Source organism: Bactrocera neohumeralis, chromosome 3, assembly GCF_024586455.1.
Source record: "Bactrocera neohumeralis isolate Rockhampton chromosome 3, APGP_CSIRO_Bneo_wtdbg2-racon-allhic-juicebox.fasta_v2, whole genome shotgun sequence".
Classification (NCBI taxonomy): Eukaryota; Metazoa; Arthropoda; class Insecta; order Diptera; family Tephritidae; genus Bactrocera; species Bactrocera neohumeralis.
The window spans coordinates 22,120,379-22,143,567 of NC_065920.1; the positions used below are offsets into that span (position 1 = coordinate 22,120,379).

At 32.6% G+C, this 23,189-nt stretch overlaps 1 protein-coding gene across 6 annotated transcripts in view; it reads right to left on the bottom strand.

Moving 5' to 3' along the window:
* Window positions 1-23,189, bottom strand: part of LOC126753597 (protein turtle homolog B) — a 284,120-nt gene that overhangs the window by 110,064 nt on the left and 150,867 nt on the right. For all 6 annotated transcript variants that reach the window (XR_007666195.1, XM_050465153.1, XM_050465151.1 and 3 more), the window contains exon 3: window positions 13,582-13,783. Coding sequence is in view for 5 of the 6 variants with exons in the window: in XM_050465153.1 (XP_050321110.1) it covers window positions 13,582-13,783 (202 nt within the window). In the remaining variant the exon portion in view is untranslated. The remainder of the gene's footprint in view (window positions 1-13,581; window positions 13,784-23,189) is intronic.

The following is a 23,189-nucleotide window of genomic DNA, read 5'->3' on the forward strand; positions in this document are numbered from 1 at the left end:
TAACTGATTTCTAAATTGTTAATCAATCGAAAAATATGTTATAAGGTATAATCTTTGGAGGAAATTCATAAAATATAACAATAATTGTATCAGAGCGCCTCCTAGCGACAGTTTCAGACATCAAAAATGTTCAACATAATTTATTTAATTGATCGAAGATCACTAAATTCTTACTGTATACAGGGTTATCATATGTAAGTACTTTTTATATTTGTTACCTTCAGATATGTAGATTTTAACAAACTCAAAACCTATTGACTTTTTGAAAGACTTTGATGTTTGTATGCGAGAATTGAATTCTTGATCGAAAAATGGTGAATCGTTTTTTTTAAGTTATAGTAGAGTTGCTTGCTCAATTTTTTAAATTTAAAAGTACAGTGTATTTGGGACATAAGCAGGTTGTTTTTCACCAAATTTCGTGAAAGAATTTTGTTTTGTAGTTATTAAGGTCAAGAACGTGGATATTTGAATTTTTCACAACAATTTTGAGGTTGTGTGAAAATTTATTGAGACAAGAGTTGTAGAACTTTTCATTACCCACAGCTTTGCCATACAACTTTTTTCTGTAAGTTTCGTAATTGTGCCGGAAATCAAGCAAAACTATTTTAATACTTGAATCTTTAAGCACGCTAACTTCCCCTTGTCTTCCCGTCCTCAGATCGCCCATCCCGTAAACTATTTTTCCTTTAATTTTTGTTACTTTAGCATTTACATTTTGAAAAAATCGATTTTTTGTTTTTGCATATTTTGAAAGTTTAGCCTTTCAAAAATATGATCTCGGAAGGATTTTTCAAAATTCGACTTATTTTCGAAGATAACTACTTTTTTTGAGGTGGTTGACATGGTACTACTTAACCGATTCCTTTGAAATTTGGTATATATCTTCTTTATATAATGCTCTATCGTGTCTGCCTTGGATTTCCAAAAATTTTGATTTGAAGTATTTTTAAAAAATTCGAAAATGTCGAAAAAATCGGGTCAATAATTTTTTTTTTCAAGTCGTCGCCATTTGTTTTTTTTTTTTGAAAATGGTCAGCCTGATAACGACATCGTTACTAATGAAGAATCTTCTTGTTTTTTGTGTTTTAGTTCTCTACAAGCGTTGAAATCACGTCAACTAGGACGCCCGTATCTCGACGAATTTAGTTTTTTTTTCTTGCAATTTTTTTATATTATAAAATTATTATAAAAAATTAAAAAAAAAAAAAATTTTTAAATATTATATTATAGTAAAAATGTTTTTAATTTTTTTTTATCTTAGTTTAAAAAATGCCTAGAATTCATCCGTCTAGACCAGAATACCCCCTTAATAACTTTCAATCTATTATGAATTTTTTTTATATAACTAATTTAAACATTTATACCTCTTCTTCCCAAACTCAGATCGCCAGTTTATTTTCCTCTCACGTATGTTATTTTAGTCTGTAAAACATTTTCAAAAGGCTTATGATACTGGTTATATAATCCTTACAATACTGGTTACATAACTTTTATGGGTTTTACCTAAAATTAGTTTAGATTTTAAACTTCAGAAAAAATTAATTGTAATATCAACAGCTTCATTCTGTCTTTCTGTTCAGTGCACTGTCCCACTAAATGTTCTGTAAACCGCTTTAAAACTCATCAATTTAACAAACCAAACAATTTTATGCAAATATTTTTATTGAAGCACACAATCACCGAGCACACGCATGGACAATTGTAAATAAGCTTTTACCAATTACTTCAATATGCTAACAATTTAAAATATAAAATTTCATGCATTTCATGCATGTCCGGCATTCACTTATGGTCATTAGTCTTTTTCCAGCTCATAAGCCACAACACTTACATATGCTACAATTTATTAAAAGCCAGCAGTGGAAAAGGCCACAGAGCAAGAAGAAGCATTTTAGAAAATCTCTTGTTTTGCTTTACTTTTTTCTTGTTTTTTGTTTTGTTTTTTGAACAAATAGAGGCAATCAATTAGAAGTGATTTGGTGTATGAAATTGTCTAAGCAAACGACAGGTAACCGCAAATATTTGTCTACGCATGCCGAAGAGTCTTCGGATTTTGTGTGTATAATACATATGTGCGTTTGTGTTTGCTGCACAAATTTTGTAATTTCCTGGTACAATTTATAAGTTTACTTAAGTCATAAGTCAATGGTGTGGAAGTTAAATACTGTTGGCTTTTTTCTAGCTCACACTCGCTCGCTCTCTGTCATTCCTACTCTGCGTTGCACAAATAGTACAAGCATGCTCAGCTGTGAACACTCGTCTATACAAATGTTTTAACTACCTTTTGGAGTGCTTTGATCAATGTTGTATATTCATTTAAAATGTTTTTCTAAGCATATGGTAAATAAATAAGTGTTTGCTCAAAAGAACATAAATTGATTTTAGCATGAAAACTTATTTTTTGATTGTTTATGAATATAGTTGGTTGCTTGGGAAATTGAGAAATGTTGTGTGACGCGAGGAGGTAGGTCTGCGGTTGCAAATTTTCAGATTTCTTATTGTTGTTGAGTTATAAACTTTGGCTTGTGCGGAAATTGTGGCATTTGCAAAATGTTTACAAGTTGCATGTGGGAGAAAATATGTAAAGAAAATAAAGCCGATGAGAGGGCAAAAAATGCAGGGCCAAACAGATATCGTACCGAGAGCTACAGTCTAATGAAGAACTCGAAAAGTGAGTAAGAGTGGGTGTTGAGCAAGAGAGCTTTGCAATTTAAGGGTACTAGTAGTTTATCGGCTAGAACGAGACAGCTATAGAGTAAGAAAATATAAATTTGCTGCACTGAAGGCACGCTGAAGGAGACAAATGTAGATATAATGATTTTTTTACATTACAAAATTAGTAAAATCTCACACCAAATGACAAATAAATTTAAGAAATAATCTATAACCATTAAATTCTGGCAAAAATATAGTAACGCGAACACGCTTAATAATTATTTTAGTGAATTGTTTCAGTCTCAACAAAAGAGCACCCTTATTTACTTACAAATTCAGATAAAATCTCAGCTTATGCAAAGTTTGAAGAACAAAAGCATATTTGTGGCATGCAATTATGTACGCATGAAAAACTGTGAAGAAAGCTCTTCACTTGCATAAGATTACGTAGTTGAAGTAGGTTTAGAAACAGCATTCACTATTTTATTATTTATATTATTCACAATATATCTGTGAGATTCATACTAGATATAATTGAAAGAAATGCTACAGAATTTTCAATTGTGCTTGCCAAATAAACTCAACTCATAAGAGTAGAGTTGCAATACCAGCAAGCTTTACAATGCAGTTGTTTTGTAAATGCATGTGCGGCTCACAACAGCAACAACAAAAGTATACATAGGAAAACTAATAATGGCAGCCAATATGTAAACTTAACACACAATGAAAGGCAATAAAGTGGTGCATTTGTTGGCGCTTGTGTTGCAATTGTAAGGAGCTCGGCTCTAGCACTCCTGTTGGGGCTTAGCTAACGAGCTGGTAAGTTTTAAGATGCAGAAAATACTAATTTCTATTTGTTATTTAAATTTTGTATTTCAGTTTAGTGTTTTTAGGTAAGATGTTGCTGGAAGTTGTGGAACTATGGTATTACTTAGCATTATAAAGAAAAAAACAAATATAATAAAATTACATAATTAACTTAAAATAAAAAATAAATAAAATTCCAAAACTTATGAGACGAAAAAAGAAAACAGAAATTACTGTACAAAATTATGAACAATTTTTTTATATTGAAATTAAAAAAGTACAAAAAAAAAATTATTAATAAAAAAAGGAAAAAGATTTTAAAGCTTAAAAAATAAAAAAAAAGATTTAAAAGCTTAAAAAAAATTAAAATGTAAAAAAAATAAAAATATTAAAAACAAAATACAAAAAATTTAAAATTATACTCATTATTTTAATAATAAAAAAAGTTAACAAAATAAAAATATTTGAAAAAAATACAAAAAAAATTTAAAAGTATAATAATTATTTTATTAAAAACAAATATAAAAAATTAAGAAATGATGACCGCTTAATTATACTAGTGGTGGAATGAAAAAAGCTAAAGAACAAGAACAAAAATACAATGATACTAAAAATTAAAAAAAAGAACGAATTAAAACAAAAAATAATCTATAAAATAAAGTTTTAATTTCTTTACAAAAAACATTTTTTGTAATTATTGAAATAAAAAAATGTAGAAATAAAAATATTAGAAAAAAATAATAAAAAAGTTATAAATTATGATCTTGTGGCGGAATGAAAAAGTTAAAGAAAAAAATATATTTATGCTAAAAATAAAAAAATTAACAAATTAAAAAAAATTGTAACAAATAAACTTTTAATTTCTTTATAAAAAATATATTTTTTTATTATTGAAAAAAAAAATTTTAAAAAAAATTAAAAGACATATTAAAAAAATATAGAAATAAAGATATTAGAAAAAAAGTCCAAAAAAATGTTTAATAAAAAAATAAACAAAAAAAGTTAAAACAAAAATAAATAAAAAAAGTTCTAACAAATAAAAAAATTTAAACAAAGAATTAACAAAAAATATGACTGCTTATAATTAAAATTAATTAATAATTTATTTATTTAAAAAGAAATATTTTGTTTTGTAAATTATTGAAATAAAGAAATGAAAAAAAAAATTATATAAAAATTTAAAAAATTAAAACGTTAAAAAAGATATAAAAATAAAAATATTACAAAAGAAAAATATATAAAAGTATAAAAAACTTAAAAAAAGAATAAATAAAATATACAAAAAAAAACAAAAAAATATAAAAAAAGTTCTAACAAATAAAGAAATTAAAACATAGAGTATAAAAAAATGATGACCGCTTAATAGCACTTTTTGCGGAATTAAGAAAAAAATAAGAAACAAAAATATATTTAGTTGAATATGCTATAATAATAATAAAATATGTAAAAATTGATAAAGACTAAAATATTTAAAACCCTGAACCGGGTACAAAAACAAAAAAAAAGTGTGAAATATTATAAAAAAGTAATAAAACGCGCATACAAACATAAGTAAATATCTAAAATGAGTTTAAAATCAGCAATTTCTTAAAAAAATAATTACAGGTAAATCAATATTGTTTTTCAAAAAGATTTTGAGCTTTTTTTATTGTTACTTCTTACTCCTTTCATTTAACGAACCTCATGCAAAAACTATTACATTTTTACTATCTTCTTCGAACTTCGACTCATTAAAAATTCGTGCAACTTGTGGCTTTAAATGTCATAAACAGCGCTGCCATATTAAAGGAAAATAAATACTAAACCCAATCGCGCCCAACTGTTGCTACGTGCATAAGTTTTCACGCCGTTGCACCGGAACATAAGCGTAAAGACTTGTAGCGACTGAACATAGAACCACAACCAGAGAAGACAAAGGCAAAAGCAACAAATACATGCAAACACTAAATATAAGAAAAAAAAAATAAAGCGGAACACAAATCAAAGTAAAACGAAAAATATAAAAACAACAAAAATGTTACTCAAACCGTTCCAGCGCGCTCTGTCATAGTCAAGGGTAGATAAATGAAAGTAATCCTGCTTTTGTGCAATTTAGTCAGGCGTGTAGGTGCACGGAACCGCAAATATATACATGCATATATGAAGAACGCTGATTTACTAATACTCCTGCTGCAGCGTAGAGCTTAGCTAGGTAACAGCATGTTTTCAAGTGCGAACTGCTCATTTAACTGCGTTTATATTACAGAATTCCCTCAATAGCTCTTACTAACGTCCCTAGCTCAGATGCAGCGATCCTGTGCAATACCTGCGGATGACAGCGACACGCACACACTTACATATATATATATATTTATATAAAGGTATACATTTTTAACTGCTTCTTGCTCGTCTGCGTTGTCAGTCAGCGCTTTGCAACAATGCACCCAACTCCCAAAGCAACAGCGCATTTGCCATTGCCATTGTTCCTTCGCAACGCCAACGCCGGCAGCGCTGCCACAGCTTTCGCTTCAAGGACGCCTTTATGCGCTTCTGGCGCAATGCACTCCTTTTCGCTATATTTTTTATATGTTTTTTTTAGTGGTTTTTAATATTTTTACTTTTATGCTGCCGTTAAGTTGTGAGGTATACACTACAGCTACTTCCTTTTGCTTTTTCTACTACTCATACTTTTAAGTATGTATATACATATGTAAAATGCAAGCGCGGTAGGAGTGTAGCTGCTATATTTTTTGCAACTTTTTAACTTTTTTGTTGACAAATCTTTTGGTTGCAGCGCTTTCGCTTACAATCTCCTTGCAGCGTATTTCTTTCAATCACAATTTTGATGTGTCTATATAGCATGCATAATATATCATACATAATACAGCATATACATAATATATATAGGTACTTGTTAATATTTGTTGTTATCTTTTTCGCTACTCAGAGTCAATTGCTCCACTTGATAGCGTTCGTTGCGTCTTTTGTTGTTGTTATTGCGTACTTTTTGTATTTTTTTCTTTTTGTTTTTGCTTTCTGGTTCAAGCTGCTGCTTTGTGACTACAATTGCTCACAGTATAAGGCAACTCAATGTGATCAACAGTGTTGTCGCTATTGAAACAAAATGTTACGTATACGCCATGTCGCTCGCATAAGACTTTGCGTTAAATTTATAATGTTCGCAAATAAAAGTGAATATGTAAACAAGTATTTCCATAATAGTATTAGTGAATAATGTGCTGAACGTAGCAAGCGTATTGAAAGACAAGCACGCCTTTTATAAATTTGGTGGTACGCCAAGGAGAAGCGGTTTACGTAAAGTGAAATTTCTTCGAAAAACTAGCAGCAATATCTTTTTTTTAGCAAAAATACTAGTAAATGTAAAACAGAATATACAGAAAAATGTAAATTAAACTAGTTCTTGGTATAAAATTTGCCAACAACAACAATTTTTTCACAAAAGTAAGCTACTCGTATTTTTATAAGATATGCCTAGACCTTTTCCGTGCTGATATTTGTGATAAGAGGACAAAGGAAAACTGAAATATATTAAATTAAGCCTCACCTCAGATAGAGAAGGTTAATAAAAGTCAGAAATAATGGCAAATAGATTGAAATTTTCATATCCTGTTATGCGAAAAACGAGTTTTCTCCCATGCAAAGTCTTAAAGAAACTAAAGCCTTGTTGATACAACTTTTTCTGGTTCAAAATTTTATACATATTTTCGGTGGTATCCAGGCTATAAAACCCTTCACAAGAACAAAAACAAAAAGTTCCTTACAAGAACTTTTATCGGGTAGTTGCCTTGGAAAATAAGCTCCGCCAAATTTTGAACAGACTTCTCGTCATATAAAAAAGCTTTCCATACAATAACTTGTTTTGATCATTCAGTTTGTATGGAAGCTGTATGCTACAGTTACCCAATCTGAACACTTTCTTCAGAGATTACACGGTAACCCATACCGAATTTCGAGAGGATATCACGTCAAATGAAAAAGTTTTCCATAAAAGCGTTTTGTTCCGATCGTTCAGTTTGTAAGGCAGCTGTATGGGATACTAACACGAGCTTAACAATTTCTTCGGGTATTACGCTATTGTCTTAGGCAATGTTGTATGCCAAATTTATTTAGCTATATGCTATAGTTGTCCGATATCGGCCTCTCCGACAAATGAGCACCTCTGTGGTGAGAAAAGGACAGGTGTGAAATTTCAGATCGATATCTGAGAAACTAATGTATTCTTTCTCATATATACAGGCAGACGGACAGATGGATAAGGCTAAACCGACTCAACCAGTCATGCTGATCTTTAATTTATAAACTTTTTAGAGTCTCTGACGTTTCCTTTTGAGTATTACAAACATCGTGTCAAGCTTAATATAGCCTGATCAGATTATAAAAAAGCTTTGCCTATCTTTAGGCTGATGTTGAATATTAGAAATGGGTAAAAGAACAATTATCAGGCGAAATTACAATTTTATCTTTAATGAAAAAATAAAAGCACTACATAAACTGAGGTATCTAATTCAGAAACAACATGAATATAGCTTGATTTTTCTTTTAAATAATATAGCGTTGCCTACTTTTCGGCGCGTTTTTTTATAAGAACGACTTGACAACACATCTTCATACAGAGAAACGCACGCAAATTAAATATCTTAGCTATCTCACCAGACTTGTGAAATTGAAGGACATATATCGCACACACAGTCGAGCTGTCAACTCTTCACTTCAGGTCACCAGCACTGTCACCATCACATTAAAAACATGATACCTCTAATGAACAATTGCGAATAAAACATAAAAGGTGAAGACATTTTCGCCACTAAACAGCTTATGTAGACGCACTAGGCAAGCAGCTGCTTGTCTGCTTTCAGGAGTTTCCAAGTATCCACTGCTAGCTCACCGCCTAAAAGTCGACTATTATTTTCCACTTCTATTGCTACTTTACGTCGCACTTTTATTATGATTATTACGATTATTAAAATACTTTTTCTGCAGCATTTCATTATATTTCTGTTGCTGTTGCCATTTGCTGGATGCGAAGTGGTCGCGTTGCCTTGCAAATTGAGCAAATGCAAAGAGGCCGCCATGAACCGCGAAACAAAAGGGGCGCGCACAAGGACACGACAATTTTGTGCTTGCGAAACACAAGTGGTCGACGTTGTTGCAAAACCCAGCTAAAGTATGGCTCAACAGCGAATTGGCAAAGCTGTAGTGGCGAATTGAGTAGGCGGTGGCGCTGAACGCCGCGCTACGGAAGTATCTCAATGCAGTAGCAGCTGTCGCCGCGCTGTCATTTATGCGCAATATCTACGGCTGCAGCAGCTACTCTATGCCATGGCAGTGCCAGCTGCTGTTTACGCGGCCATCAAGCGTGGCGCAAACGCAATAGACTCATACTTATCGAGCTGTCGCGGGTGCTGCGGCAGCGCGTTTAGCTCGCCATGTTCATGATTACGATTAAATGTCGAGTACGTTCAGCGCGCACTTCACGGTGTGGACGCAAGAAGTAGAGTTGTTGAAATGTGTTGTTGACTTTTATTTTCATTTTGTGTTTTTTTTTTTCTATTTTTTGTTTTGCGCTTTCCACTTATGTACGCTTTGTTTGCAGTGTTTCGCCAGTTTTCCACTCGGCAGTTGTTATTGTGATTGCTTTTGTGCTCGTCGTAGTTGTTGGTGTTGTTGCTGTCGCAGTTATTTTGCCAGCGCGTTGTTTACTGTCGCTCGCTATTCACAATCGCCATTGCCATAATGAAATGTTAAACGAGATATTAGCCTTTAGGCCTGACAGCGTACAAGCGGCAAGCCAACAGCAACAGCGACTGCAAAAACAATGCTGCTAATGCTGGTAACAGTAGGCAGGCAGGCAGGCAGTAAGCTGCGTCTGTCTGCCATTCAAGCGACGGATTTATGCTGTCATTTTGTGTTGTGTGTAGGCTTTTGCAGCGCGCATTGTTTGCTTGTTGAAAATTCTTTTTTTTTTTTAATTTTTTTATTCGCATTCATTTTCTGTCAAAGCCTTGCTGCTGCTCATTACGTTTCATTGCCTTTCATTGCATGTGTTTATTTTGTTTACAAGCGCATTTTATAGGCGAGTTTATTCACCATAAAGGAATTGATAAAATGAGCAAATTCCAGTGTCGAGTGGCGAAAAAAATATTTTTTAATTTTATGCTTCATAATAAACATGTTTATGCCTGTTTTTATCTTTCAACGGCTTAGGCCATTCATATATACATATAAATGTATATATGTGCGAGTATCGCTTTTAATTTGGCATAACTCTTTTCCATTTCCATTTTGTTGGTTAATAGGCACTCTTCAAGCGCTGAACTCATACTCCAGCTGGGGTTAATCAGTTTTATTCTTTCATATAAAAAATATAAGCGAAGAACCGTGAAACGCAGTAAAGAAGAAATACAAAATGCCACCGTGAGCACAAGCAGCCAGTAGTGGTGGCTGAGACATTTAGCGCGACTTGGATAGCGCTGAGCTTCGCGACTCGAAATGAAAAATAATGCGCGTTCATTTAGTTTCGAGTGGCAAGAACTTGAATAAACTTCAATGCCAGCAAAAACGCAAAAAAGAAGCGAAGCGCTTAGAACTTTTTTTAAATAGAGACGTAAGAATACAGCTGTGTTCGGTTGAGACCAGAATGTATTTTTATTACATTTCAAATTTTACTATTATTACTATTTTTTGGAAATTTTTTGTATATCAGATAAATGTTAAAAAAAATTATATTTCATAAATGGCAGCCCCCTCATTTCTCAAATTAAAAAAAAATTAAAGAAATTGACAAATGTGTAATTTTTTTAGATGGCAACGCAGTTTTTCCACATTTACGCTTTCGAGCGGCAGCATGTTTCTTTAACAAAAAAAAATTATTGAAGCATTATAGAAAGGTGGCAACACTAATGGAAATTATTATCAAATTAACACTAATAATTTTTTCCCGCATTTTTAGAAAAAAATAAAAGAATCTGAAAAAGATTAAATTTTTTGTAAGTGGCAACACTGGTTCTCCAAACCTTCGCTTTCAAACGCAGGAATGTGGTTTTTTAAACAAGTTTCTTAAAAAGCAATACGGATTTTAAAAAGTACAAACAAATTATTGAAGGTTTGTGGAAAGGTGGCAACACTAAGGGAAATTATTCTCAAATTGATGTTAATGATTTTTACGCATTTTTAGAAAAAATAACAGAAATTTAAAAATGTGCAATTTTTTTGTAAGTGGTAACACTGGTTTTTCGCACTTCCGTTTTCATCGACAGGCATGTGTTTTCTTAAACAAGTCACCTACATATAAGGCAATACTGATTCTAAAAATCAAAAAAAATATATTGACGGTTTGTAGAAAGGTGAAAACGCTAATGGAAATTATTCTCAAATAGAAGTTAGTGATTTTTTCGCATTTTTAGAAAAAATAAAATAATCTGAAAAATATGTAATTTTTTTGAAAGTGGCAACACTGGTTATTCCGCAGTTCCACTTTCAAGCACAGGAATGTGTTTTTTGAACGAGTCACCTATTAAGATAACAGATTTAAAAATCACAAGAATATTATTGAGGGTTTGTAGATGGCAACGATAATTTAAATTATTCTTAACTATGTATAAGTTAAGTGTATTTTTTTTTTTGATTTTTGAATTAAATATTCTACAGTTTTTATTTAATAAAACTAGCTTAAAAAGCAAAATTGATGGGAATTGTTGCAAAAACGAGCTTAGTTTCCAACGATTAACGCTCTTGTAGCCCTTTTGAAAGCTTTTTCTCTTATATATTTTAGTAAACTTTATTTTTTCAAATATTTGAAAACACTAGGCTTTAGTCTACCAAAAAATGTTGGCAACTTTCATAAATTTTAGTTGTCACAGTACACTTTCGTAAAAGCTCGTAACAATCAAATATAATAAATAAATTTAAATAAAACATTTTTGATCTTATAGCATTTTATGATTATAAGACACATGGCGAAACCATTTTTTTAAACAACTGGCAACTCTATTAAAAAAATATAACGCATCTACATAAAACCTTTTTAAAATTAAATAGTTAAGATTAGTTGCAGTAAAACATTTTTTTTTTTAATTTTCGTTTAAATAATTTCACTACAGTTTTGAATAAGCTGGCAACCTTTAATTTAATTTAATTAATTTTAAATTAATTATTTTTGCATGATAGCATTTTATGATTATAAGACACATGTTGAGTAAATTTTTTTTAAATAAGTGGCAACTCTATTAAAAAATTAAGGTTTTATATTAATGATTTTAAAGTAAATAGTTAAGATTAATTACAGAAAAATATTATTTTTCACTTTCTTTAGCACCACAGCTGCTTTGTTGGCCTTTATGCGCATCTAATTTCGTTTAAAACAGACACACACAACACCGCAACACACACAAACACATTATCTCTTAAATACCTTTAGAAAAGTCTAGTGCAATTAAACTTCATACAATCTTGTGGAGACAAAATGAATATGGCAATTAACAAGCAACGAAAGAAACTTCGTGCAAAAAAGCAAGAAACGCAAGTGTCACTTGACTTGTGGCAAGGCAGCCCACTTCAGGCGCAACAAAGTCGCTGTCAGCGCCTCCATTCACATAAATTATGCACAAGTACGCCGCACACGCATACACATACAACTATATATATATACAGTGTAAAGAACAACACAAGCACGTGTTTATAAATACAAAATGCGCGAGCCTAATGACAGTTGTGAATTATGGCTGCTCGACGCCAGAGCAACACCGAAAACCGTTAGCATTGTATCTCTTTAGCATTTAGTGTGAAATTGAGATTAAGTCAAGACTTGATTTTAATTAGAAACATTATATGTGTGTGTGCGTGTCCGCCAAGCATATGATGGCGGTGGCACAAGTTCAGGTTACTGAAAGCAAAGCGCAAGTTTTACGTTACGTATACGCCACGTTGACCCCTAAGTGAGTTGAAATAGGTTAGAGAAGTGTTGAATATAATGAGTATTGGAGCGAGTAGAGTAGTAGTGAGTGAATGAGCAGTTATACGGAGTGGCAGAAGTAGCAGCACTCTTTATGTAGAGTGAAGACGGTTGACGCTATACCCAGTAGTAAAGAAAGGAAGTAAGAAAGAAGCTGCAAAAATATGGATTGCGTGTGGAAGCGTGCTCGCTGAGGACTCAGCGCTTTCATTGTTCGAATTCAAACGAATGTGAAAATGTGTGAGTACTTAAGTATAGTTGGTTGGCTTCACTCGGAGAATCAGCGTGTGAATATTGCCACTTCCTTGGTATTGCCACTATTCTAACTATGCTGTTGTTGCTATTGTTTTCGCCAATCGCATGCTGTTTCGCGTGCACATTTAATTAAAATAACAAATGAACGTGCAAATTATAATATTTTTCGCTGGCTCATGCCATTTTATTAGATTGGCATGCTGTGCAACGCACAACTTAACTAAACCGGAAAGTAGACGATGGTGAAAACTGCTTGTTAAGTGAGAGACATGATATTTAAAATATATTGTGAAGATTGTAGAAAGATGTGGTTGAAATTTAATTTGAATTTAAAGACTTAAAACATAAATATGGAGTTCAAAAAAGAAGTTTAATAAGCGAAGACAAGTTTAAAAATAAAAACAAAAAAAATTTAAAATATAAAAAAAATTAATAATAAAAGAGAACTAGATGTTTAAAAAAATTATAATTTTTTTGCATTGTTGAAGAAAAAATTAAAAACTTCTCGCATGGTTTAAAAATAAAAATTTTCTAAATTTTTTAAAAATAAATTTTCTAAATTTTTTTTAAAAATAATTATCAAAATTAAAAAAAAGTTTAATTTTCTAAAAAAACAATTTTCTAAATTTTTTAAAAATAAATTTTCTAAATTTTTTAAAAACAATTTTCTAACTTTTTTAAACATAAATTTTCTAAACTTTTTAAATTTCATTTTTTTTTAATTTTTAAAAAACAATTTTCTAAATTTTTTAAAAATAAATTTTCTAAATTTTTAAAAAACAATTTTCTAAATTTTTTAAAAATAAATTTTTTAAATTTAATTTTTAAAAAACAAATTTCTAAATTTTTTAAAAATAAATTTTCATAAATTTTTTTAAATAAAAATTTTTCTAAATTTTTTAAATAAATCTCACTTGTAGCCCGAGTTCAGCGAGACATCATGTATGGCCACGTTATCGAATTGCGCGGGATTGGCGGTCCAACGCGCCCAATAGAATGTGAAATCATTGGCATCGTAATGATCTGTGAAGCGACATTTCAATGTCAGATCGGCATTTTCTCGCGTATCGAGCGATTCGTCTGCCTGTGAGGAGGTTAGTGTGGATAATGTGAGTCCTGGAAGCAGAAAAAATGTACATAACGTGTTAGAAAGTTACTAAAGGAGACATTGAGAATGGATTAAAAATAAATTTTAGTTGCATTTCAAAAAAAAAAAAAAAAAACAAAATTCAATTCAGCAGCTTTATAAAGCTTCAGCCTAATTGTAGGCATCATTTTTTCAATATTAAATTGTTGCATACATTTAGGGCAGCATTAATATAGCCTTTTTCACATGTTTCCAATATTAAAAAAATTATTAAAAATTGTTGCCTACATTTAGGCTAACTAACATCAATATAGTCTTTTTCATATGTATGTATGTATATACCTGTAATAAAAATCACAAAATTACTGGAGCAAAAATTTCTTCCATTTTTAGTTGGTAATCTCGCCTTATTCAACTAATATGCCTTAACATCTTAACATCGAAATACTAAACTCTTATAAGTAAAAATATTGCGCACACACTTTCAACACAATATAAAATCAAAGTCATAAGCAACAGAGCACTGAAAACGTATTGAAAAAAAATAAAAAAAAAACTTAAAAAATATGTAAATCAGTTTGTAGGCCGCTCAAACAAATAAATATAATTTTGACACATTAACCATTGTATACACTGCATATACATAATTCATGTAAGCACACTCGCCGTGTCAAAGAAATGAGTTCATGAAATGTTATCTACGCCTTTTGATTGCTAACAAATCTCTGGCAAAATTATCCGTTTATCCTTTTTGACCCCACACGCCTTGCGCAATCGGGAGAATAATCACTACGTTTTACCATGTATTTCCTAACAAATCCGACAAATCATTTTATTTATTACAATAACAAAAAGAGCTTGAACGAGGCGTGAATAAAATCGTCAATCGAAGAGAAATTTCGGAAACCGAACCCAAATTGATGCAGTTTGAATTGGAAATTTTTAGAACACTGATACAAAATAAAGGTTTCTACTACGATGGACGAGAATGGCTGGATGAAACGAAAAAGGTCCAAGGACACAACAATTGCGAAAATTTCCAATTATTCAATTCATCACACACATAAACAGTGTCAGAGCGGCGGACAGCGCAGCTATGGCGAAAAGGTGTCTAAATATATGCAAAAGGAATTTTTTCCGTTTGAAGCGGAAATGCCTGCGAAAGGAAGCAGTGTGAAAAAATATTTGGTTGGTTAAAAAGGAAAACCAAATAAAACCAATACCAATGGGAAAAATAACAAAAACACAAGCAGAAACATTAAGAGTCACAAAGAAGCACCAGCGACCCACATCACCTGATGGCAGTGCTACAAGGCGTGAACTGTATGTAAGCAGAGATGATCGCCAACGAAGTACACTGCATGTTTCAAACCCAAACGCACACAATTTTATTATAAAAATATGCCTCGGTGCGTTTCCGCTAGGAAAATGCTTGTTTTAGATACAAATCACTACGCATATACAGCCGCCAGCGGACGATATGTGAGTGGATCGAATTTTACCATGATAGAGATGTGTTTTCCCTTCTGAAATAAAAGAGTATTCGGAGAAATAATAAAGCAAAAGTGTTTGTGGTCAATCGCCTGTTTAAAGTAAATTCCACATTTATTTCCTGTTTCATGCGCACACATATTTGCTCAAGGCCATACCCACGCACAAGCGTTTCGCTTACAGTATTTCGGGATAACGCTTATGCAAGGGCAGTTTGCGGACAGCCACACAAAGTGACCCAAAAAAATTGCGAGAAAAATCCTTTCGGCCGCCCACCTCCGTGTTAGGAATTTAAGAGCAAATATGCAAAAACAAAAAAAAAACACAAAATCGATGGGTAAGCATTGGGTGCCCGGTTAGTCGCATCGATGCTCATGATTAAGCTGTCGTATCTTATTCATTTTATGACTAATCGCCCATTTGTCGGACGAGTGGTTTACTGTGGAAATTTTGAAATTTGCTGCATAGAAAATAGTTACCCTTTGCCTGAGCAGGAAAAAAATAGGAAAAATAAATAAATAGAACGAGGTATGCTTTTTCATGAAATTTTAATAAAAATGTTATTGGCACTGAGTAAGGTCAGTTTTGTGTACGCAATTCGATAGCTTCCACGTTACTATTTACGGCGCTAATAATGTACACGTGCGTATTTGAAATACTGCATGATTTAGTGATAGGATGACCAAATAAAATATTAGTTTATGAATGGAGCTTGAATTTAGAACGTTTTGCGCAATTGGTTATTGAAATAGGCACATAAATGTATACTAAATTTGAACCCATTAAATTTGTTTATTTATGCGACGTTGCCAACTTTACATTATACTGGATATTTCATACAAATTGTTATGGATATATAAAATACATATTTTAAAACTGTTACCTAATTTAGTCCGACCTAGGGGATCGCCGTATGAGTTTTTTGATGAAAAGCTACTTACATAAATATTGTTTTGCTTCGCAAGGTATTTGACTCAATGAATTATAGTATCTATTGTCTCTTCAAATGAGTATTCTGAAGAAAAATGTTCACATAACTATTGCTTTGACTTTGGCAGGAATTTAACTCAGTGAATTACAGCAACCTAGGCTCACACTGTAGAATTTTTTCTCACCGTTTTTAGAAAATATTAATTTTATAACACTTTGCATTGTTGCAAGTTTCACTGATAGCGCTGAAATTCGCGCGTAGTTCTAAAGTTCTTTCAGTAACACGTGTTTGATTGATTTTCGTTTCTTTTAAGTCGTTCATGAGTTATAGCGTCGCAAACATGGAGCAAAATAAAGAAAAAATACGGCATATTTTACAGTACTACTACGATAAAGGCAAAAATGCATATCAAGCCGCCAATAAAATTTGTGCAGTTTATGGACCCGATACATTTCCATTTCCACCGCACAACGATGGTTTCAACGTTTTCGTTCTGGTGTAGAGGTGGTCGAAGATGCGCCACGTTCCGGAAGGCCTGTCGTCGAAAATTGCGATAAAATCGCTGAATTGGTCGAAAGAGACCGGCATAGTAGCAGCCGTAGCATCGGTCAAGAGCTGGGCTTGAGTCATCAAATTCATTTCAATTTCAATAAAAAAAAATCAATAAAAATACCGCAAGACAAAACCAACTTGCTACACAGACTCAGATAAATGGCTTTTTGCGATGTTGCCAATTTTCACTGATATACATAATAAAGTCAAGTCTACGAAACCATTAGTTGATTCTTGAATCCTTAGATCATTGCACTACAGTCGTAGGTTAACAAATATTATTTTTAATACAAAGTCTGCTATAAAACTGATAAGCTGCGGAAAACGTCGACATTAAGTTATCTACAATTTAATTTATGCTCTTTTGTGATAAAAACATATGCAAGCGTGGAAGCAATTTAAAGAGATTCAGATGATGTCAAGTTTTCGAAAGCCTTTAAGCATTTTATTCTACACAAAAATCAGTGAATTTTAACATTATTTCGAAATAAATTTTTTGCCGCTACCGTTGCCAATTTTCAATTTATGTGTTTATATCATAAAAATAATGAACTGGCTGTGATGGCAAATAAATGAACATAGAAAACTAATGAGAGCAACAACTCAAAGCCAAAACCGTTTATTTCGTCTTAAAGCATGGTACCATAAATACTACTTTTATTACCACCAATAAAATATAATAACAATAAAAAGTCAATGCTAACTTATGTATTATTATGCGAAAAAAGCACGCAACGACATATCTCTAATAAAGAAAATATTCAATAAAGCACACTCAGCGCAGCAAAGCAATAAAACCCAATTGAAATGACATTAAACCCATTTGCCGGCATAAAGGCTAATTTACGATTAGTTAGTTGTAAGCGCATAAGCCAAGTTATTTAAATCCTTTGCCACTTACTTTTGCATGATAAGGCACCTTGTGCCGACTTTTGTTGGCACCGTTTCGGTCATTTCGCCAGCTGGCGTGTCGGGCAAAAAGTATTATGGAATATACGCAAAGCTAGGCGCAGCTTGGAACTGGCTAAGTGGGTGCACATTGATTGGCTAACACTAGCCGAGAGGAGGTGAATTGCACGCTTTGCAGAAAAACCATTTGGGATTATGGCATTGACACGAGGTTGAATAAAGTAAAAAAAGGGAATTAAGAGCGTGAGTCGGATGCCGAGCAAGTTAAAAGAATGGAAGGGGAAGCGTTTTGAGGCATAAGCTTTATTCGATAGGATGTCTGCGACAGCTGACGCTCCAGCTAACTACAACCGGAAAGCGCACAAAAAATTAAGCAGCAAGTAAAATTAGAGCGCGCAAATTGTAAATGAACAAGCAGGCAAATTAATCTTCATAAACTAATTTGGCTGATAGTCCGTCCGCTGGCAGAATGCGACGGCTGAGAGTGGGCGCCGTGGCAGCCACCACTTAGGTGTTGCTGCCGTTGGGAAACATTGGGGCACGCGCAACTTTGGGTAAATACTTTTGCGCTGTGTCGGCACTTTTTTCGCCCTGCGACCGCTTTGGGTGTAAGTGTTTATGAAATTTTCATTTTAGTTGCAATCAAAAGGAGAAAATGTCGCAAAATGAAAAAAACAAGACAGCGAGCTGGCAATGTCAAAGCAGTGCAGTGGACGCGCGACGAAAAATGCCAACGAAAGAACGGAAGAAAATTAAGTCGGGAATAAATTCGAACCAAAAAAATAAATAAATATAACACGAAGACACAGCTCAAAGCGCCGGCTACCCATCCGCACTTTATGTGAAAAAACTTTGTTGCAACTACAAAATTGACAAAATGTTTTAAAAATGCAAGCAACTTCTCGCGTACTCGCTACATCGCCGGGGTCATGCTGGTTAAAGGACCAAAAGGCTATCATCTGTCGGCGACGACGACAAGCAGCAAAAGCGCCCAAAGTAGTGAACCACAGCAGTCAAGTGTCGGCCAAGTGCATCAACAACTCAACGCAGGGTGTCACCCTTCTAACCAATTTGCTGCCTTCCATTGGTTGGAGATACGAAACAGACAATGTACATGTAGCTAGGCGTAGCGTACTTGCACTGGCTGGTCGTCTAGGGTCACGACTCCCTAAAGTATGCAACGCGCAGTGATTTCATTCAACAATTTGTGTGATTCTCAACTGAGTGAAAGCGATTTAATAGGAAAACTTTTCAAATTGGAAAATTATATTTGCATGCGCGTAAATGTACGCTGCTGTAGCGCAACATGCAGTAGTAGTTTAATAGTAGGGACGGTAATTGACAACGTCAACTGGATGGATGAGCGCTGAATGCCCTGAAAATACATATATAAGGTATTGCTTGGATAAAAAGAAGGTTAGCGAAAAATTGTGTATCGCTTTGAAGTGTAAGCCGTATGCTAACTCATGGTGGTGCCAGTATTACTACGATGATTTTAATTGGCCATCTTTTAAGATGTACAAAACGGAAAATTAATTTTATTTCTGCTTCTTATGTCTATTATTATATTTATTTACAAATACAGACAAATAGATTTTATCTTTGTAGTAAAAAATTCGTGAAATTACTAAATTTCTGAAACTATGGAAATAAACTTTAAAAATAAAAGAAATAATTTTTAAACCGTGTGTGAACTGTAATTTTAGCTATGTATGTTTATATTATTTAAGTTTGAGCCTAAATGTATACTACACTTGAGCCAAGCAAATTTATTTCTTTATGTGACGTTGCCAATTTTTTATCATACTATATATTTATGCGATTTATTGATACATAAATACATATTAATTAGTGGAGGGTGTATAAGTATGTGTAAAAGTATGTTAAGAATATAGCTTTAAAGTAAGTTATAACCCATTTTGGCACTGTTGCCTAATTTAGTTTAATCCTGCATCTCTGTTAATGAAATTATTTATGAAAAAATGATTACATAAAGATTTCTTTGTCTTCTCAGGGTATTAAACGTAGTGAGTTACAATAACCTATGTTCGTACTATACCAATTTTTTTAATTTTTTGTTTAAAAGAAAATATTAATTTTTTTAAAGATTGCTGTGTTACCAAGTTTCAGTCTTTAGTAATAATATTTAAGTAGCTTTAAGCATTAGTTGCTAAATGGACTCGCTATACAAAAGATAACTAAATAAAAAAGCTTTTTCCAATGTTGCCAATTTTCACTGATGTACTAAAGCCATACTGTTGCCTAATTAACTCTATATATCTTTTCATAGAGTCTTTTATGAAAAGTTTCTACATAAATATTTTTTTGCCTTCGCCAGGTATTTAATTTAGTGAGTTACATTAACTTATGCCCGCACTTTAGAATTTTTTTCTAATTTTCTGTTTTGTGAAAATACATATATACATATATTTTATTAAGGATTGCTTTGTTACTAATTTAACTTTTTAATAATAACATTAATGAAGTTTTAAAGATTAATTGCTAATTTTTTTGCAATGTTGCCAATTTTCACTGATTTATTAAAGCTAAAAACTGGGTTTTAAGAGCATCTGGTTAATTCTTTGGTATCAGAAAGCAGTTAACTAAAGTTCGGACTACAGTTGTAAGTTCTCAAATAGGTTTTAATATATTTTTAAATTTCATTTTTTTTTTATATTTTTTTTTGTAAGTTTTGTTTTCTTACTTCTTATTTTTTTCAGGAAGTTTTTACATGTAAAGAGGGGCTATTTAAAAACATTGTGGTAAATATTATAAAATAGACAATTAATTATTTCAGATTACTCTTTTTTTTTAAATTTATTTAATTTTTTTAGTATCGGTATTATAGATTTTAGTTCAGATTTTGTATTCTTTCATTATGTTTTATTTTTCTTAACTTTTTTAATAAATGAAAAACTATATTCGTGAGTTTTTCATATTTTAAAAATTAAAATTAAAGCCTTGCCACACCTTCAAATTGTTTTATGTATTATCAGTTTAAAGTATTATTATTTCCATTTTTAAAGTTAATTAGCGATTTCTTGTAAGAAACGTGTCTTGAGTGTAACAACTCTAACAATTTGTTATTAGTGTGAGTTTCTCTACGAAAAATCACCATATTTGGCAAAATTGAAAGAATTGAATGCACTCACGCAGTAAATCGTCTGGCGCCAGTGCTCAAATCGCAATCTTCGCACAAATTCTATACTTGCAACAAAATCTAGAGAAAGTTTGCTTTTTTGAAGCCACAGAATTTTATTTAGACTCATTCGGTGGTCATGTAAACAAGCAATTTTCATTAAAATTCAATGAGACACACGCACGCACACACACAAGCGCAATGTGAGTTTACGTTTGAACGAATTTTAGTTCGCCTTTCCGGATTTACTTAACGAATATTGCTTGGTTTTGTTGCTGCCACGAACAGTTGCACTGAATAAGAGTAGGCAAGTCGGCATTTGTTGGTGTAGAAAAACAGGAGGCTGAAGGGGTGAAACGGCTGATAAGGCTGTGCATGGAAATGCACAAGCATGCATAAGAACATGTGTGAACTTATGCAAGAAAGCAGCTCATATGACATGCTGTATGCTGCATTCTCATGCAATGAGCAGGAATGCGTCATATTGTTGTTGTTATATTTGGTGTAGATTCTGCTGACAAGCGGCGCTCAAGTGCAAATTCCACAGTTGGTAATTAAGACTGAAATTCCATTATAAAGCTTATGAGAGCCTACAACGGCGAATTGGCGATGCCACGAAAACAACAAAAACTAAAAAAACAACAACTGTGGGAGTTAAGTGAGTGTAACAACAAAAATAATAGAGAAAATAAAGTTGGAAAATAAAAGTAGCTGCAGCCGAGCTCCCAAAGGACTTGAGTTGGCTGGCGAATGATAACAGCAAGAGCCAGGCGAACGACAGTGATGGGCAAGAAAATATGTACACATGCATATACTATATCTATACTTTACGACATTGGCGGCAAACAAGCAAAGAAAAAACAAACAACAACAACACTAACAATCAGACGCATGCTATTTAAGCTATTGTTGTTGTTGTTGTTGCATTTTTGCGCACACTGTTGTATGGTGGTGCTAAAGCGATATGCAGAACATGCAATTAAGCGCAATTCCCTCGACTCAGATGCTTTAAGCGGCGAGCGCTGCGCGACTGGCTGTCACACAACGACTTGCCACAACGACGAGTGTCTCCATTAATGTATTTAAAAATGCGTGTGTATGTGTGCTTTTAACAATACTTAAAGTTTAATAGATGCATAGTATGTACATACACATGTACATGCATTTACGTAGACATAAGACTTCGTTGGTCGCCTGTGTAATTTTCGTGCAACCGAGCAACTATTGTTTCGATTCGAGCGTAATTCTCACATTATAATTGCCACAGCATGCAGTAAGCAGTGTTTTAAAACTATGCACAAATTAATTCATACATAAGCGCATATTAAATTGCAATATAAACATGCAACACACACACACAAATACTATACACACACATATACAGACTGCATGAAAATTCACTCGCTTGTCAAGGCTTTACGCTTGGAAATTTCGCCAGCCACTGGTAATCCGAGAAGTCTCATGAAACATGAAGCTTACAGTCAACAATCCGCACACACACATGTACACACAAATGCATTTTATGTCAGTTGTGTGTGTGTGCGCTGTCAAGTTTATTCTCCCTATGAAATGCGTGTGAAGTCAATGTGTGGAAATTATGTTCTAACAATAAAAAATGCTAACTAACAATCAGTTAATTTACTATTGCCGGCATGACCGAGTTTGCCTAATGCCGTAATATAATCATCTTCGTAGCTATTATACATATGTATTCGAAGCAATTATGGTCATACAGAGATAAGACACATGTACGCAGACAAAGAGATTAAATTTAATTTTCATGCATAAGTTAAGACTGAATTTAGTTTGCTTGTGATTGTCTGTGGGTGTGTGTGTGTAAGTCAGCTGAGAAAATTATATAAAGCAATTTGTGCAAACTATTATATTATAAATTCCTATTGAAAAATTATAAAAAATTCAATTAAGCAATAATTGCAAACTCATTTGTGTAATTAAATTTTTACTAAGGAATTACAAGCTAATAAAAACAAATCTACAAAAAAAGTCAGAGGATAATATTTTTATATTTTTTTTTTAACTAAATCATGAATAAAAGAAGAAAAAACGTTCACATCGATCACTTTTAACAAATTTACATATAAAAAAAAAAAAAAAAATAAGTTTCCATACATGAACTTGATTTTGATCGGCCAGTTTGTATGGCGACTATATGATATAGTGGTCCGATCTGCAAAATTTCTTTACATATTGTAGCCTTGCTTTAGACAATGAGTCACGCCAAATTTCGTGAAGATATCTCATCAAATGAAAAAGGTTTCTATACAACCAATTGATTCTGAGTGTTCAGTTTGTATGGCAGCTATACGCTATAGTGATCGGATCCGAAAAATTTCAACAGGTATTGTAGCGTTGACCTAGATAATAATGCTGGCTAAGTTTCAAGAAGCTGTCT